Genomic DNA, 20,119 nt, shown 5'->3' with positions numbered 1-20,119 from the left:
GCTTCTCCAGCGTCTTGCCCAGCTTCTTGATTTTGCTTTCCAACTGCTTAACTTTCCCATTCAAGTGGTCAAATGACAATCTAGCAAACAATGAGACAAGGAAATGCAAGCAACACAACGTCATCTTGTTTTGCAGCGATAATATGGTCAGGAGAAAAGATTCTCAGTCTCAACAGCCACAGAGTGAGTAGAGCGTACATACCCATAGCTGTGCTGGAGTGCATGATTTCTTGGAAATGAGATACGGTGAGGGAAGAAGACACAACGTATCAATATGGTACATGCTTCACATCTGACCGCTTAAGGATGGCAAGAATAGCCCCGGAATGGTGAATATGTCTAGAAATAGAACTCAGCAACCAACAACCTGTGCTTGATGCAATTATGTCAGACTTGTTTGCATTTCTGCCTTCTCGCCTATCCACATCGGGCTAGACTCTCAATAAAAGATGAAGAAGGCTTCTGTTGCACTGTTACACTGCTCATAGTGAAACCAGCAGACACCATGTTTACACTTACTTGGATGCCTTGGCCAGGCTTGGAACTTCATCGAACACCTGCAGCAGTTCCTTGCAGTTTTCCTCAGCATGCTGAATATGGCAGTCATTAAATCAGTAAAGACAGTGACCGATGGACATGATAAGACAACGCACAATTCGAATGGTTAATGTGCTCATTAATGTTGCTCTACATATGTTTCATGGTGGATGACAACTAAAGCTTTTGATCCACACAATGTGACAGTGGGGTATATAGAAAGCTGAATCTTACACAAGGCAACACTTGGGAGAAGGATAAAAAGGTGCACAACATGGCTAGGTGGTGATCCACACAGTGGAGCACAAGTAGTATTTACTGTGGTCCTGCACAAGGTAACACTTTGGAGAAGGACAGTACAGCGCACAACATGACTAGGTGTTTACTCACACAGTTGAGTACAAGTAGAAAGTATTATTATTCTACTGTAGTCCTACTCAAGATGACACTTCGGAGAAGGACAGTACAGCGCACAACACGACTAGGTGTTGGTTCAAACAGTGGATTACAAGTCGAAATTAGCATTTACTGTAGTCCTACTCAAGGTACCACTTCGGAGAAGGACAATACAGTGCACAACATTACTAACCTCGGCAAGAAAGTGGACAAACGTGACACGTGGCTTGTTGGAACGTGTGTCATCAAACTTCAAAACACTCTCAGTCTTGAATCCACTAGCGTTAGCAGAGAATGTACCCTGCAGTAAAAAATATCAGGGACAAAGGCATTGGCACTATCTAATATCCAACACACATAGTTGCGGACAGTTCAAATACATGGTACAAACATGCCTAATTCAGGGTTGCCCTAACATTTCAGCACCAACACTTACAAATTTGAATATAACAGTCCACACTCGGCTGATTGCTTCTGGTGGAGGGTGAATATCACGTCTTAGTCCTACTTGTACTAAAGTGCAGTATTGTATCATGATGAATTATTGGAATTATGTCTATGGAAAGTTTGACGACAAGTGATCTGCATGTGCTATCACAAGCTGAAGCAACACAGTATCGTGGGGTTTGAAAACCAGGTCATTTGGGGGGAAAACATACTACAAACCGAGTGATTTTGTATGCAAAACCGTTTGTACGGTGGGCAAGCTGGGACTTTGAGAACAAATTCCAAAATGTTGTCATTCTGTGAGCATCTGTGAAATCTAACTAAAGTTACTGTAAAACCCCTCTAATCCGGATGCTCATAAACCGGGCACGGCCATGTACCGGGCACGGCCATGTACCGGGCACGGCCATGTACCGGGCACAGCCATGTACCGGGCACGGCCATGTACCGGGCACGGCCATGTACCGGGCACGGCCATGTACCGGGCACGGCCATGTACCGGGCACGGCCATGTACCGGGCACGGCCATGTACCGGGCACGGCCATGTACCAGGCACGGCCATGTACCGGGCACCTTACTGACCTATATAGAGTCCAGAGTTACAAAAATTCAACTAAAAACGACCCCACAGACTATTGATTGACACAAAAATGTTTACGTGCATGCAGTAGGCATGTACATGTATGTTCCGAGTTGCGGGAAATTCCCAGTTACGGGCAGTGTTTGGTCCCAACCTGCGCGGATTAGGTGGAGTTTTACTGTAATAGCTGCAAACATTGTATTTCAGATAACTTACATGGTTGAGGAAGTTACCAAGCAGTAACAGCAAATGAAACAGCTTCTGCAAGCACTCTGATGCCAGCAGCTCTGTCAACAAAGCACACCGTTAGCAAGGACACAACATGTTAGCAGTCACGACGTGCTAAACTAATCCTATCTGAATTTACGTCTGCACACATATCGTTCAAGTGGAGAGTGACACAATTATCAAGTACTGCTATGTCTTTGCAGTGACTAAGGCCGGCTCGTCGCAAAAAGTTTTTTGTCGTCCCTGAAACGAACATCGTTCATTTCGTACTCGGGCCCCTCTCCTCCCTCTGAAACGAACACAACTTGCTATGCTGGACGACGAAAATCGCATGCATGTACATGTCATACAGTAAAACCTGTAATGGCGACCACTCGACCATGGCGACCATGGCGACCACTCGGATATGGCGACCACTCGACCATAGCGACCACTTTTCCTTGTCACGGACGCATTCACGTTCAAAACACCTCGGATAAGGCGACCACTCGCTCAACGCGACCGACGACCACCCACCCGCGACCGCACTGCACAGTGCACTAGTGCTAGTCATGTAAATGTACGCATTGCATGGTGCACCAGGCATGGTAGATCTACACATCAGTGCAGGAAGCGTAGATGTAAATGGTGCATGCACGACATTTGACAGGTCTGAGGACCCCAGGCACATGAGTCGTGCTAGAGCAGCATAGGTGTGTGCACGATGATGCACTGATCAAAATGATGTATGACGTGTGGATATGGTCACGTGACCCACTGAACCTGGATAAGAAGACCACTTGGCCACGGCGACCACTTTTTCTCGTCCCTTGAGGGGTCGCCTTAAACAGGTTTCACTCTATGTACAGTGTCGGTCGACTTGCCATTTTGGCTTTTTGTCGTCCCTGAAACGAATATCGTTCATTTCGTACTCGGACCCGTCCCCTACCTCTGAAACGAACACAACTTGCTATGCTGGAGGACGAAAATCGCATGCATGTACATGTCATATGTACCGTGTCGGTCGACTTGCGATTTTGGCTCGCACCCCCCCCCCTCCCAAACGAATGATGCTCGTTTCAGGGACGACAGAAAAAGGTTTGCGACTACCCCTAAAGTACAGTCTATCACAACCTTACGCCATTATTTCACTGAACATTTCATCTACTTCCTCCGCGTCATTAAAATTGTCGCTTCGCACATCGCAATATTTGTGACTTGGCTCGTCTTAGTCAGACTGTCGGAATCGCTGTTTTCTGTGTTCGAACACTGGTGTTACCCTTCCTGCCCAATGTCTACTTGTCACTGAAGCCGTGGTGGTCTCGAACTTTGTCGGAGCTCTCTTCCGCACCAAGCAAATTCATCGCGCTCCGCACTATTCCGCCCCAGAGCGCATTTCGTTTTCTGGAGTTCGTGCCGTCCCACATCGTTCGCGTGGGCATTTGTCAAGACTGCAAGCTCGGGTATAAGAATCCTGGTATCTCTCCTGAATACGAACTGCTGAAGTTGGCGATGGCAAGAACAAAGTGGTCTCAAATTCCTAAAATGGGCTACTTGTGGCGCATGTGGCTGCGAAGGTAACAGGTCTGAAAACACCAACAAAATCAGCGAAGCGCTTGCCAAGGAAAGAAGGTGCGGAACTGCTTACCCTGTCCCGCTGGAATGTCGTTACAGTGTACTTGAAAAATGCTAGCTTGCCTTCATCGCCTGGCACCTGGAGGCATGGATCGCCTGAAAACGAAGTTTCTTGACCTGAATTTGAACGCGCGTCTTGTTCAGCGTCTTGTTGAGTGCCGAAGGGTCTGCCTCAAACTCTGATGAAGATGTCGACCTTAGCTGCAAGTGCAGCGAAGCGGGGGTCACAAACTAAAGCTTGGCCCGTCGACAATGCTCTGCCTCAATTTCTAGCTGATTTCTGTGCCCTTCGAGTGGACAAAATAATTTTCGAAAAATCGCTCTGGGAAGCGACAATTTTAATGACGCGGAGGAAGTAATACTTGACAATTCAATGAAAATGCTGTGGTCAAAAATTATTTTCAGAACATTTCCTCTGTCCATGACTTGAGCAACCTTACCTTTCATAGAGGTGAGGAGAGTGTGTATTTCTGGCTTCAAGAAGTCGATTCCCTCCTTGAACTCATGTTGCAGAATCATGATCTCAACTCGAAGGCCGATGCTGCATGCAGGGAATATCAGAGCATCGACAAATACACTAATTGATACTCCGCACACCAGTCCAGTCCAGTCCAATACATGTAATCAACATGAAATGTGTGTCCAAATGGCAGTTCCGTAACTATCGCCTCACATATAGTCCTCGTCACAGCTGTGCAAAGTGTATTGATAGCTCACATGCAGCCACAGGCCACCAATGCCACATGTGTGACATAAGTAAGGCAGGCCTGCATAGAAAGCACTGCCATCAATTGGAAATCACAGTTCACACCTTCCAAAAGCCTGTGTTTGCTTGTGGGTTGCATGTTCTCTTTGGTATTGCTGGATCCAAACAACGTGTTTCAACATTATTTATAAAATGGCGTAACATTGAATAGGCGATATTCAGGCTCCCAGATATCATACTGGTATCCATATAACGAACAGAAAGAGCTGGCAAAGGTCTGGAAAGGGGCAGAAAATTGCCCATATGCACATTTACGACACCTGAATTCCACCCTATACCTTTGAACCTTGTCCATGGCTAAGAAGAGGTGTTCAGCTTCCCCCAGCTTGGTCTGATCTCCGGGATACGTACGGATTGAATCAAGCTGCAACACAGACAGGAGACATACATGAGTGATTTGCATTTAGCGACTGAGCGAGATGTCTGCAAGACTCGAGAAAGCAGATCCATTCAAGTCCTAACAAAATCCCTAATTAGGCTAATTTCCAGTACTTTGTTCTTCATCAATGCAGCCAGCATGCCATACAAGTGATTTGAATATTGCTGCAACTCAGTTGGTCAACAACCTTCAATGAATTTGTAATTAAATTCGGCCAAAGCCCAGGAGTCTATGTCAATGTAAACGATGCACTCACCCCCATACTGTTCTCATTTATCCTGTCAGCATGCCGGTCTCAGCCATTTTCTAGAGCATTTCTGGTACAGAATTGAAATCAACCTTAGCATCACGCACATACCGTAGACTCATCAGGCAAAACTCTCTCCAATCCTTTCAGCTGATCCACCTCCAGTTTGTCTACCTTCAACAGCTCAATCCAGCTGATGACTTCTGGCATTGGACTACACACCGTACAATATAAACATGACAAAAGAAAAATAACAGTGAGGCATATACAAAGCCACATGGACTACAGACGATCAAGCGGAGGGATTGAAATTCAATAAAGGGGCACGTGATGTACATTATCATAATAAAATGTCCATTCATTTTAGGGAGGAAACAGAAAGTCACAACTCCTTGAGATTGCTATCAGTATGTGTGAAGCTTTCTGTTGCATTGCCAATTATCCAAAAGCGGTTCCTATTCTTGTGTGAAACTCTCTGCCGCTACAGGCGCTGAGCAAATTCTGGGTTTAGAGTCAACATAGTGTAACTATAATGGATGGATGGATGGATGGATGGATCGAGAGAAAGCAAACCTTTTGAACTGGCGTGCAAAAATTCCAACTTGCAGAGCCGTCTTTCCGTCCACCAGAGACACCTATACATAGCAAATATCAATATCAAAATTAATGACTGTTGTGAGTTGAGGAGTGCTGGATACAGCACCGTTTGGATGTTCTCCATGGTTCCTTTGTTATTTGCAGTAATCAACAGTTCAATCCAGTGATGCATTGTCATTAGCACAAAAAGTATGAACAAAAGCCGACACATCCATGCACACAATAATTATTACTGTTCGTGAGTTTGTGGCACCTCTTACCGTTTTCGGTTTCTTTTCCTCAGTCTTTTTCTGTGCTCCACCGCTAGCTGCTGGCGGCTTTGCCGAGAAAAGAACTTCAATCGCCTTGTAGTGGTCATCCTTCAGGTCTACTAAGTCAATTTTCTTCTTCCAAATTGTTTCAGCTTGTGGCTGGTGAGTCTGTTACAAAACCAGCCATACGTACAAATGACACGATATCCAGTGAGAAACAGAAAAGGGCAGCTTTGACTATTTGAGCCCTCAACAAAGCTGTACTTCCCTTTTCAGTGCTCGTTCCTCCACAAAACTCGAGGCCTGTGACATGAACAAGAGTGCTGTCACTTTCAACCCTTGCAAAGTGCTATTGGTCGACGGTGCAGTAGATGATTGTAGGTCATCAAGACACAAAATAAAGAAATAAAACCTACACTACCCATGGCATTCTTGGAAATTTTCTTACCTTGTTTGCAGACAATTTGCTCCAGTTGAGCTTCTTCAGCTTAGTGGCTGGTTTCCGGCCTGCGGGAGTCGTCACAACGTTAGCCATCATACCAAACGCAGCCATCGAGAAGCCTGGTGGTGGAGGACCACCAGCACCTGGTGGAGGGGGTGGCCCAGGTGGACCCCCAATACCAGCCATGGGTGGGGGCGGAGGTGGGCCACCCATTCCGGGCATGGGTGGGGGCGGAGGTGGACCACCCATTCCGGGCATGGGTGGGGGCGGGGGTGGCCCGCCCATTCCGGACATGGGTGGAGGCGGAGGTGGACCACCCATTCCGGGCATGGGTGGGGGCGGAGGTGGACCACCCATTCCGGGCATGGGTGGGGGCGGAGGTGGACCGCCCATTCCGGGCATGGGTGGGGGCGGAGGTGGACCACCCATTCCGGGCATGGGAGGCGCAGGCGGTGGTGTGACTTTATCAGAAGCAGTACATGGAGGAGGCGGTGATGCAGCTGGTGGCTGTGGAGACTGAACCTCATTTGGTAACAAGGATGCATGGTCAGCCTTCACTTCACTTTCTTGATCAGTACCCATTGTGACCTCGACATTGATCAGTGGCGGTGATGACGTGTTTGTTGCCTCTTCAGACTTCTCAAGTAGAGCAGCACCGGGGGTAGGCGGAGGCTCACTCTCTGGAGGACTGGACTGGGCCGTGCACTCACTCTGCTCTGCTACCTCCTCTGATGGCTTCACCGAACTTTCCTCGCCGGCATCATCGGCCTTTGCTTCCACTGTCTGATCAATGGTGACAGCATGGTCTGCAGTGTCACTGGCCAATACACTTCCAATGATTTGTTCCACTTTGGACTCATCATTATCAGCTTCAATGACTGAAGAAGAGGACGATGGTTTGGTGGATGGAATGCTCACAGTGACATTGGATATATCATCCATTGCATCCTCAAATTCTTCATCGCTCTCCTCATCCGTGGAAAGCATGACAGATGCGCTCCTTTCCATTGATCGCATGGCTCTTCTTGTTGACATGCGCTTCTGCAGCCTTCGGCCAATTGTCTTCGGACTTCCCTTTGCTGCAGGCTGTCCCTTAGAAGCAGCTGAGTCTGCCTTCTCTCCTTCCTTCACATGCTTCATCTAAATGGTAAAATGTTGCAAAACAAGCGCACACAGACACAGACACGCACACCCATACACACACACACACACGCATGCACACGCACACACACACACACACACACACACACACACACACACACACACACACACACACACACATGCATAATACACACACTTTTTGAAGCAATTCAAAATACTGTTACATTTTGATTCAGAGTGAGATATTAAGTATTAGATCTTCACCATCTCTTCTCCTCATCTATTGTTAATGGTGGTACATTTGCTGGTCTCAATTTTCATCTGCAGCTCACGGATTTGTCCATTGGAATTTAGAAAAGATCATCTGGGCTCGGTAGTAATGAAAATACAGTCAAACATCTTTAGGACGAACATCAAGGGACCGATGATATTTGTTCGCAATAACGGGAGTTCTTCTTATCCATAATGTCTTACCCAGTGAATACATAGGGTTTTATCGAATACAGTTACGAATACTAGTTCTTCTTAGGCAAACATTTGTCTTATCAGTGTTCTTCCTAACGAGGTTTCACTGTAATCATGAAATACCGGCGTGGCAGTATCAGGATAGAGCTACTGATGCCAAACTAAACTGATGCCGATAGCTACTCATAAGAATAAACTCGGTGTAATGATATCGTGCAGTCATGGAAGAAGAATGTCTAGGGAGATTTGAAGTCACTGGTTTTTGCCTTACCACATTTTCAATGGCATCTTTCATCTGACCGACGGTCAAACGACAAGAATCGTCCAGGTCGGCAACACTCTGCGCTTGCACAATGCGCTGCAGCATACGGCTGGCAATCTCCCACTTGGCGTTCAGGAACTGTTCCTCGGCACTGCTTAGTTCCTTGCTGTCTTCTGCATTGCGTTGGTCCCCTAGCACCAGTAACTGCTGGAGCATACTAAGGAAGTAGCTCTCCTGCGCTGTAGCATTCACCTACCGCAGTCACCAAGCAGAGCAGTGAAACTGTGTTGAATTTTAAATGAGCAAGTACCATAAGAGAATAACAAACTTCTGTCCCCAAACATCGTCCCAGGCCACAAACCGAGTCTCGCTATATATTTTCCTATTTCCAAAGATACCTTGTTCATGATGATCAGTTTCCTGTAAGCCGTGGACTGGTCACTAAAGACAGGGCGTCACCGTTTTGTAAATAAACAAAATTTCGGCGCTGCAAAATTTCGGCACTTCACGATCTCTGACATTTCGGCGGCGATTTATTTTCGGCGTGGGGTAGAGGGCATGGTATAGTGCGACAGATACTGTGAAAAATTTCATCGGCGTTTTAATTTAGGCGTTTTGGGTCGGTGCCGAATATAGCCGAAATTAAATAGCTGCCGAAAATTTGTATATTTACAGTACTTGTTAAGCATTTCTAGTTCAGTGAGGTCATTTAGCCAGGGATACAAATAATAATCAAAATTTGATGTGTTGCACATTTGGGAATATGGCGGTGGTTATGTTTAGCAGTCCGAGTCAATTTTAGAGATGCTACATTGTATGGTGTACAGGGAGAAAGCTCAGGATTTGGTGGGTTGCTCCCAATTTGCTAACTCTGGCTTTAAGGATGGTGTGTGTAGGGTTTTTCATGAGATACGTATCTTTTTAGGGTACAGTAGGGAAATTGTGTTAGAAACACACACCTGGCAGAATGAAGAAGACGAGCGCTCTCTGCCAGAGCTTTGCAGCTTTGAGAAGATTGTGTGAGCAGGTATGTATCGTCATTCTCCAGGCGTGTTTTCACCACCATTTCTCTATTTAAAAAAGCTGGGTAAGTCCGATTTTCGTCTCCTAACAAATTACATTGAAGATAATCTATGCTGTCCTGCGCCTTGGTCACAGTTCTTTCTCACCTGGTTCTTGACGAATCGAAACACATGTGTAGGATTTGATAAGTCAATGCCCTCCGGTGTGACGAGACGGTCGTGGTCTTCTGCGCGCTCCTTCTCAAAAATGTCCAGTTGCGTCAGGATTTCCTCGTCGGCTGAGAATCTGAAAGTCAAATGGAGACGAACGAAAATACATTATTTAAATCTGGCACTTAACTGTGCTAATTACTCCAGCTTTGCCAAGGACATTATCAAAATACAGTCGAATGTCACTTATCCGACCACTTCGGGAATCGGGCATGTTGGATAACTGGATACGTTGGATAACTGATATCATTTTTATGTGCATATATGGCTGGATTTCACTGATTTATGTACACAATACCCAACTACAGTCGTCCCTCTCTAATCCGGCACTTCATAATCCAGCACCCTCGATAAACCAGCACAATTTTCAGTAGCCAAATGTCCTCTTCATGCACATTGCAGCAGTAGATCAGATTTGTTAATCCAGCACCCTCCCTAATCCAGCAGATTTCCGTGGCACAAATGGTGCCGGATTATAGAGGGACCACTGTATATTCATGCATATTCATGAATTGCTCCATGTACACATATATGGTAGCATACTTGACCACATCTACTTTAAGTAAATGCATATCACACCGTATAATACACAACAAAAAAAGGTTAATTTTTTAGAATTTTACTGTTGAGAGTCATAAAATTACCACTCCCGGGCTTGTCGGATAACCGACGTGCTCGGATAACTGGCGACCGGATAAGTGACATTCGACTGTAGGTCTAATGAGCACTTGCGGAAATCGTATACAAGTGCATCAATACATTTAGTATCGAGTGAGTACTCTGTGTGTCTGCACTGTATGTCGGAGCCTCGCATTCAACATTCAATATTCTGTACCACCTGCATAGAGAGATGTCTCCCTAGTGCTCGTGAAGCAAGAGAAAATGAAAATAAACATGCTGTTGTGCTATGATATTATGATCTCCGGGGTACTTGAAATCAAATTTCACCATACCACAGACACAGAACAATGAACCTTGCTGAATACCAGTAAACTAGCCTTTTGTAGTAGTATTCTCAATACAGTTTGGACAATGAGACATAGAAGAGTAAACTAATGAGGAGCAAGAAATGCACAACCAGCAGGAGAGCCAAACACAAGAGGAGTCCCGGGCCAGTGAGAGCAGCACATCAAAAGTTCTGTCCTACGGGAAACGGCCTGCGTGACTTACATACAGCATGCAACGCATACAGTCATAAGTGTACAGTAGTAGTGTACGCATAACGGAGTCCGAATATTACTGCAGTCTTCAATGGTGGAATGGTGATGAATGCCACAGTACAGAATGGAGCATAACTTGGAACTTGCCAACTTACCTCAATGGCTGCAGCACTTTCAAGAGTCCCAGTCCTTCAAGACGACACCAGTTCACCCATAGCAATCACATGCAAAGAAAACAAGATCACAGAAATTTACAACAGTTACTGCTTCAATAGAGGTCGATGTCATTTTTCCAAAGGCTAGAGAGTATGTGTCCATATCATCATTTGAAATACTGAGAGATCGGTAGAGGGTGGTGGCGTTCCTACGAATGCGGCTCGGCCTCCAGTCAAGTCTCACTAACCATGATTGTTTTTGAAATAGTTTGCATGGAGTGTCTAAGCATAGGCACAGGCGCTGGTTTTCCACCCAAATAGCCAGGTCTGTATGGTTCGCACACCACACAATACTTCGACATTCAAATTTCAGTAACTACCAGCACTGGTTTTCACGCCATACAAAGTATAAGCGATCGAGCATGATGACCTCTTTGGAATAATCTCTACAGCACCTTGTATTTTGTATTTATGGATTCTCCACAGGCCTTAGCCTAAAATATGTAGCTGCTAGTTTAGCCACAGCATCACCACTTCTACTGCCATGAATACAGGAAAAAAGACACATTAGATATAGTCTGTGGACAGAATTATTTCATCCCTTGAACCCATCAATGCCACCCACACATACAGGGAGTGTGGAGAAGAAAATTACATTATGCCCACACAACGTCAAAGCACATAATTATACGATAAGTTTCCAGTACCTATAAACTCATCGCGGAGCTCGAGACGATCCTCTAGTTCATCTTCGGTGTTGATGATGCAATTGACAAGTAGCACAACAACAGCGGTGTAGGGTTCAATCTCGCTATGCTCCAGCTCAGTGATGAGCGACTCAAAGCGATTGCGATTGCCAACAAGTGCCTGGAGTCAGAACAAAGAGAAATCAATCAAGATAATCAACCACTGTACAACAATAAAACAGGTGGATACTGGCAGATGATAGTGTCAACATAGCCTTTCACATAACAATATTTTGAAGTACATGGTTTGCCTATGGGGGGGGGGGGTCAAGGTCAAGGCGAGCATGACACAATGCTCGACTTTGTCAACCACTGAATTGATAAGACATTTCATCGAGTTCACTCTCATCCCGACTCTAACCTGATGGGCTTCTAGCGTGTCCAGAGCAATATCATAACCGTCGATGCTGTAAACACATAAACACGCCAGCAGCTCCAGGACTTGCTTTTTCACAAGAACATTCTGTGTGTTCAGTGCTGCAGTGGAAACACACACGCATGCACACGCACGCGCGCACACACACACACACACACACACACACACACACACACACACACAGAAACACACACACACACACACACACACACACACACACACAGAAAACACCACAAACTTCCAAAATCGCTTACATGTCCATGATGATTAGAAGTTTTCCAGAAACCATCGTTGGCTTCCAAGCAACTGTGATCAAAAAGGGAAATCCGAACATTGCCATGGTAATATACATCACAGCCAAATTCCCATGGTTACTGACCTAGCTGGGAAATCATAAAAAATGAAATTTCCCATGCCGCTAACCTTTGGCCAACTGCCCGCAGTACTGTCTGGAGTTCCTGATCAGGAACTCGAGTCCAGCACGGCAATTCAAGACATCCTTCACACACTGCACACATTCCATTTGCTTGACTGCCAGATAGATGCTGGTGCCATGCTTAGGAAAGATGGCCTCCAAGGCGTCGAAGATAGCCTGCATTGAACAAGAGAAACAACTACTAGTACCTTCACCAACAGCACCAATACACACAATCAATTCAACACAAGCTATGTTGCTAAACCCTTGCGTAAAGTGCTCAATGCCACACACAGGCACAATCAATTCACAAAGTGAAACTTCAGGAAAGTTTTGGTAGATGTCCTACTACGTATATTACGGTTTATCACTCTCTTATTATTGACCCCCACAGAAACTTGTGATGTCTAAGCGGTCAAATATCAGCATATATTGACCGCTTAGAAATCATTATTGACTCCTTATATTGACTCCTTATATTGACTCCTTTTTAGGAATCAAGAAGTCGCATGCAAGACTCACACAGGCACAAACGCAACAGCACAAACGCAACAGCACAAAAATCTGTATTGTGTCAGCAAGCAGAAAGCACGCAGCAAAACAGAGAATAGGAAAAGATTCTGGCAAGCCATAAGAAAACGTCAAAAAGCTAGCAAAAGGTACAATTTCATTTTTTGGGCTTCTTGTTCAATTTCAGTGAGAAAGGAAAAGTACGTTTCTGTGGATGCAACCAAGAATTGTGGTTGTTGACAACATTGAAAGTGACATTCGTACAATCTTTCAAAACAAGACCCTTTTTCACATCAGCAAAAGAAGAAGAATCAGACGGAGCAGAATCAGACGGAGCAGATTCAGCGGAATCAGCAGATGCAACAACAGAAGCAGACACAGCAGAATGAGAAGGAGCACTTTGAGCAGATTCACAAACACCCTTACCGTCGATCGCCTTGCTCATCTGAACCGCTTCAGAGTGGTGAATCCGGTCGTAAGACTGCAGACTCGCGACGTTCTTGTGTCCAGACACTGCGCAGATTTTTCGATCATCCATATTTGCTGCCTTCATGCGGCATATTGTGCTCGCCCTTACGCAGTGGTTGGTGTACGACTTCGACAGTTTCGCTTCTTCACTGATTTTACCCATCATTTTACCGAGCAGATTGTGGCTCAGTGGCATGTTCATGTACCACACTGTTGAAGACTTACTGAAAGGCTGGGCTCGCTGAAATAAACGTGGACAGGACGGGTTCAGATGAGAAATGTACAGCTTGATGACAGCTACTTGCCGACGATCCGTGATTATGCCCGCAGTCTCGAATGAGGATCCGGCCAGACCACCTTGATGGTTCTTACTCATAAAATCTTTAGACAATATTACGTACTCACAGCCATCTTCATCGGTTCGGAACACAAGGTCATCCTTCTGCAACTGCGCTTGAATTTCGCGACCTCGTAGGCAAAAATGGGACGAGATTGTAAACCAGACGAATCTGCACAACTTGACAGGATCGTCCTCAGCTTCAACGTTACTAAAGTATGCAGAGACCTTCTCCCAATCTTGGTCGCTCAAAGGATCCTTGTGAAGCACACTCTCTTCTTTGCCCTCAGCTTTGTTTTTCTTCAGAACCGCATTCAGGACAGCATTTGCACGCGTAAATTCCTTGTCGGTGTAGATATTCAATGTTCTGCCAAGTTCAGAAACATACCGTTGTAGAGCTGCTCGACAAGCGATGTAGCTGTTCCTTTTGTAGACAGTGCCATCTCGTTTCTTCAAAACTGCGTAAAACTTCTCCAGTTCAGTTGCCAAATCGGTTGAGGAGCAGGCCTTGACATCAATTGACGAAAACTCCGTGAACAATTTCACCCACGTTGCAGTTGCCACTTTAGTAGACTTCGGAACAGCATCTTCCAAGAGTTTATCTCTCTCTGCTTCACTTGAATCACCAAAACGAGATGCCATGGTCAAATCGGCAACCTTCGCCACGTGTGGAGCTGAAAGAAAATGCTGAGAATGGAGCATGCGCCGGATTTGGAGCATGCGTGCATAATCAAACATGAACGGTTCACACCACATTTGGAGCCACGCGTGCCCATCAAGGTACATGTACATGTAGTTGTTATTTTTCAACTCCCGGGAACCCCAAAAAAATTTGAAAGCCGATCGATCGACTTTACAAAGAAGTGGAAAGGACGGTCGGAATGAAGCTGAAGAAGAAGCTGAGGAGAACGGTTCGAGTAAGGCAAGTCGTGATAAATCTATTATTAACCTCATAGTCGGTCAATATATGAAATAAAAACCTCGTAAAAGACCTCGGGGGACCTCGGTCTTTTACTCGGTTTTTATTTCATATATTGACCTCTTTAATCGGTTAATAATAGATACATATTACGGTATAGTTATTCGAGCCGCGCCGAGCGCCGAGCATTTTGCCAACAATCGAGAAAATCACCAAAAATGTCACAGTTCGTGAAGTTCTACTCAAGCGCAATCGCGAAAATATTTCACTTTCAAGTTTGCAAGAAGAAGAAGAAAGAGGCCTTTTGTTTTTGAGCAACACTTCTTCAGTGTTTACTCTTTCGTCGTTGTGGGGATGTCTCCGCGCTGCCAGAGATCGTAATGGAGCGTTCTAGAGAATGTGGAGGTGAGCAGGATGACATTCTGTCTCTGTGTGCGCCCAACCCCACTGGTTGAAGAAGACCCACTCATTCATAGTGGCTGTGTTTCACATCGTGGCCACGGCTAGAGCGGCTAGTATGCATGTAGCTGTGGGGAAACGTCTAGACGCCTTGCGACTATCATTCTGACAAGCTGCCTAGTGAGTTCACTCTTGCTGCGATGTTTCACCTTGTTTCGGCTACTAGAACCTTCAAGTGTTCATGACGTGGCGTACCGAATTCCAAAATTTCCTCATTTCAAGGAAATAGTGCCACACGACGAAGCGATGCATTGACTCTACCTGGTAGCATATCATCCCATGGCGCCTTCTACCACTATCCTTGCCAGGGAAGGAGAATGACGTGGACTAGGACGCACAAAGAACCAGTCCCGCTTTTCAGCGATGTGCAGTCTGCTGGACCTACGGTAGGTGCAAGGGCATTACACCAATGGTTTGGTTTTGGTTTGGTTTTTATTATTTCAGTTCGTTGCCTCGACAGTACAAAGTACAAAATTTATATCAAGAGGGACGAACGAAAAGAGAAAGTAAAACAGATCAGAAAGGAAGATGCAACTGGAAGGAAAGAAAAACGGAGAGAAACGGAGAAGGAATGTGGACTGGGCGGATTTATGAACCATTACTAGAGCGGGGCAAGACGCCAATGGAGTTCGATCTCTGGCACAACACTACGAGCTACATGAAAGGATTAATTCATGCTGGCATAGGTGATTGGAGAGAGTATGACGGATTGTCTTGGTAAGATGCGATGTTTCCCAGTCCAGCGAAAATATAGTCACAACATCATTGAAGGAAATGAAAATCCGTGTTGCGTAATGAAATTACATGAGACACATAACAGTTAGATCAGTTTTTTCTTCTTTCTTGGATCTTCTTATTGGAACATAAGTGCTCGTTCGTCTTGTATTGCATGCACATGTGCTAAGCTTTGTCTCCACTTGGTGTCCCATATTTTGGAGTTCAGGCAGGTTTTCACATACTTGGTGTCATTGATAAGGCATTCTGTGGCATGTGCACAATGTATGCTTATTTATGACACATATAAATTTCAGATGGGCACCAAAATTTCCATGATGGAAGTTGGATAGATATCACTTTGGTATGAAAAAAGAATTTTCCAAAAATTATGCCTAAGCCACCTTTTTGCTTGGCTCGGCTCATTAATTAAAAGTACCGTATGGAGAAGGTTTTAATTAATAATGCAAAAAACAATGTTGCTCCCAGCACGCCATGACAATAAATAACCGCTACAGGCACTCACCTCCAAGCCTTCGCTCTCCAGAAAGCTGACAATCCACTCGGGGCTCGCATTCATCAAGCGCTTGTGCAGTGCTGTGAAGCTGGTGGAGCGGCGAAACAAGCTGACGCATAGCTCTGGATCGGCTTCCATGAGGTTTGCATTGCTTAACGAACTGCGCTGCAGTGCAAAGGGTTTAAATGGAAAACAACAGAAGTTAAAAAATTGTTTCGAAGGCACATTTTATCAAGTTGGTTGTGCCAATGAGAAACACACGCTTCTTGCCGAACTTGACACTTGACTGACTCTCGACTGCCATCCGGAGCACACGAGGAGCACGTCGCACCTTCCACTTGGCAGCACATTTTATCTTTTACTCAATTCAGAACGGTCACTGGAAATTTAGGGTCGGATGATACATGTAGGTTACCTATTCCGTTTCCATGGTGATTGTGGTATATTGCTGGATATGTGGCTCTTACAATTATGGCATGATTAGTTTGCTGTAAAGTTTGCCATTCTGAAGACTCACACACTTTGTGTGTTCATAGAGTGAGAGCCCACAACAGAAGCTCATGGAAAAGAGTGACCAAGACAATAGACCAGCTGAGCAGCTCTAACAAAATGCCAGAAAATGATGTTGGATTGTCTCCCGCAGTGTCTCCATTAGACCTATTGCAGTATGGTAATGCCTGCCCGTAGAGAACCTGTGGGCATTCAAGACCCACAAGAAGCCTCAACAGAAACTGTAGCTGCTCAGGAAACCTCCTGCCATTTCATATCCTACTTTTGCTGCAAAATGCAATGTTGGCATAATCTGCAGATCTGAAGAAAATTCTACAGCCCCGACTTGAGGAACCCTGAGGAACCCGGACTGGCAGGATCATCATAAGCCGGGATACGTACAGGTCACTTCTAACTTTAGAGAGGCCACTCTAGGGCAATGAACCGGATGTGATGCTTGGAGCTTCTAGCCTCTTGTCAAGTGCATGACTGTGGTGAAAACTGATTGAGATGATGACGTCCTTGAGGGTATACAATGTATAGATATCCTACTGTACGTGTAGTAGTAAAAACTGACCGGTTCGGAGTACAATCAAAGTTCGACATGAAAGTAAGTTACTTGTCTCACTGTACACCGGAGGCTGATTGGCTCCCTTTCACAACATCAGCTGGTCTGGCGCTTTCACAAAAAATAAAGGGTACGGTAGTGACCCACATTTAAGGCCATGCGTTTGTAAGTGATTTTTTGGCATATTCGAAATTTGCTGAAGGTCGATTGGTCTCACATAATACATTGTATGTGCATACGCTTGTAATCGAGTTTCAAGTATGGAATTAGGAAATTGAACATAAAATCCTGTGAAGATGGCATCATGGTGGCGCCAGTGTGCCGCGGGATTGGGCTCACTTACAAGCCCATGCACTTACAAGCCCATGCACTTATACAAAATTTAATGTATGTGAGGGTGTGCTTATGCTCGGATATAGAGACATGCGCTTCAATGTGCGTCACCACGGGTAAGCAGCAGCAGCAGCAGCAGCAGCATTCGGCCATGTACCCAGTGTACACAGTGTACACAGTGTACACTGGGTACACTGGGTACACAGTGTACCCAGTGTACACAGGGGCATGGGAAGATATTTTAGGGTGGTACAATCAGCGACCTGTACAATTTACTCATGGGGTTGGGGTGGCGCCTTTGCCGGAATTTTTTCGAAACTCAGAGCCCAAATCAGTGCATTTGATTGATTCATGGGGTGCCTGGGACAAAGAGTGGTACGGTCAATACCGTAGTGACCGTAGCGTTTCCGACGCCCCTGCTACAGATTTTCATCAAGCACACTGTAGTGAAGAGTTCGGGTTGAAGGTATCAAGCTGTGCAAAGAATGATACCAGCAGAGGCCATTGCCATACACCATGATCCAGGATCCATGCCACTGTCAATGCTTCAGCAGGTGGCACTTCCATCACACTTCCAATGTCTTCAATCGAGATTTCAATACTTCTTTTCAGACAACACATGCTAGAACTTATAGTGTCGTGTGAACCTCAAGTGGATCAAGTCATTCTTTGGTGGAGGTGGTGGTGGTGGTGGTAGTGGTGGTGGTGGTTGTGGTGGGATTTGCGGTGGTTGCCGGACCAGACATATTCGCTTCTCCCACGTACAAACATGCCAAAGGACAAGGCACGTTGTGGTGTAATGGGTGGTCACCTTATCTACAGTGTGCCGGAGTGGTGCACGACCAATACGTGTAATTTAACTGCTTGCAATTTGAAACACAAACTCCAAGAGCTACACCTAGCATTGCACACACAGACTCAATGCGGCCAATTTGTGGTTCCACACACACACACACACACACACACACACACACACACACACACACACACACACACACACACACACACACCCATAGGAGAACGTTGGTATCGCAGTGACATCGGGAAGGTATTTTACAGTGGTATGGTGAGCCATCTGAAGTACAATTTACTCTGTCCCTCTGACAATTTTTCCAAATTTAGAGCCCAGATAGGTGCATTTCATGGATTCGCTGGGTACGTGTGACAAAACCAAACCCGAGTGGGCTCATAAGCTTACCTTTTCCCTAATGCCAGACTCGGTCCTCATGCTCTTGAGTGCTGCAATGTGAAACCTTCCTTTTGCCTTACTGGCGTTGGCATCAAGTCGCACATCAGGACTGTCACTACCATCAACTGAACTCTCCAAAACAGCTGTATCCTTGCCATAGGCAACAGCTGTATCCTTGTCATAGGCGACACCGATAGCAGTTCCATCCTGACTCTCATCCTTGCCGATCAAGTAATTCCAAGCTTGGAACATTTTCACCAACCTAGATGTTGTGAACTATGGCCTGCAAGTCCTGACACCATGGAAATTGTTTCATTTGGCCAGGGTTGTACGAAAGAAAACTAACTCTGTACACTCCACCTCCCGAGCTGCAAATTCGGAATGCTACCCGCACCAACTTTGAAACCTCCTTTCTCCCTGCACCTACATGTACACACTGGGAGGCTCACAGTCTTGGGTGTGCTGTGCCTGTGTCTAGTTCTACAAATAGTCACAGAACAGTCCTGAACATCTTGTTTTGACTGAGCCAGAGCCCAGCGGGATATTCTTTGCCAAGGCTGGCATTGGTGGACCAGGAGGCAATCCTACTAGAACATGATGCATGCTCTTGCTATCATCCTTGCCACTCTTCCACAGGTGACACTTCGTTCACACTTTCAAGTGCCTGCTGGTGATATTTCAAGTACTTGAGTGCACAACATGTGTAGTGTGTTCCCTGATGCTCAAAAAGATCATTCTCTTTTTCCCCTACCACTTCTAGCACTAGTGCCAGTGTTAGATGCACCCTGGGGAACGTGGTGACTGCCTAGAGTCCTAACCACTCAGCTGATCATCAAGTACTTGGATTCATTGCCATTGTTCTAATGCCAACACAGCATGGGCATGTGTCCTGTAACTGTGGTCTTTGTAAGCCAAGGCTGTCCCAAACTCAAACCATCAAGTGAGTATGTCTATGTGTATTTCCACTTACTGGCAAGTAGATAATGACACTGACAGCCAGTAAGTAGTTATTCTCTAATCTCAGCAACCTGTTCTTTTCATCCTCTGACTATACTAGTGTGCATGGATTTCTCAGCTCGCCTGCGCGCAGTTTTCTCCTCCAATGATCAAATTATCCAGTCCGCCAAGAACATGAATAAATAGAGTCACTGATGAATCATGGTCATTGCAGAGCTAGAAAAAGTCACTTTTCTCTTGTGCACACGTCGCCAAAGGACAG

The 20,119-nt window shown here is 45.6% G+C and overlaps 1 protein-coding gene across 1 annotated transcript in view; it reads right to left on the bottom strand.

The window, feature by feature from the left end:
* Positions 1-19,437, bottom strand: part of LOC135810367 (inverted formin-2-like) — a 20,414-nt gene extending 977 nt beyond the window's left edge. The window contains exons 1-18 of the mRNA XM_065323859.1: positions 18,910-19,437; positions 16,331-16,486; positions 12,406-12,574; positions 11,968-12,083; positions 11,568-11,727; positions 10,861-10,894; positions 9,483-9,621; positions 8,323-8,565; positions 6,492-7,625; positions 6,053-6,211; positions 5,769-5,830; positions 5,307-5,409; positions 4,848-4,933; positions 4,244-4,344; positions 2,178-2,248; positions 1,127-1,234; positions 520-590; positions 3-80 (exon numbers count right to left, since the gene is read on the bottom strand). Coding sequence (XP_065179931.1) covers positions 3-80; positions 520-590; positions 1,127-1,234; positions 2,178-2,248; positions 4,244-4,344; positions 4,848-4,933; positions 5,307-5,409; positions 5,769-5,830; positions 6,053-6,211; positions 6,492-7,625; positions 8,323-8,565; positions 9,483-9,621; positions 10,861-10,894; positions 11,568-11,727; positions 11,968-12,083; positions 12,406-12,574; positions 16,331-16,486; positions 18,910-19,152 — 3,233 coding nt within the window. The 5' untranslated portion in view covers positions 19,153-19,437. The remainder of the gene's footprint in view (positions 1-2; positions 81-519; positions 591-1,126; positions 1,235-2,177; positions 2,249-4,243; positions 4,345-4,847; positions 4,934-5,306; positions 5,410-5,768; positions 5,831-6,052; positions 6,212-6,491; positions 7,626-8,322; positions 8,566-9,482; positions 9,622-10,860; positions 10,895-11,567; positions 11,728-11,967; positions 12,084-12,405; positions 12,575-16,330; positions 16,487-18,909) is intronic.
* Positions 19,438-20,119: the final 682 nt, after the last annotated feature.

This window comes from Sycon ciliatum, chromosome 2, assembly GCF_964019385.1.
Source record: "Sycon ciliatum chromosome 2, ocSycCili1.1, whole genome shotgun sequence".
NCBI lineage: Eukaryota > Metazoa > Porifera > Calcarea > Leucosolenida > Sycettidae > Sycon > Sycon ciliatum.
Note: the sequence above shows the minus strand (reverse complement) of the source record. Positions and strands in the feature narration are given on the sequence as shown.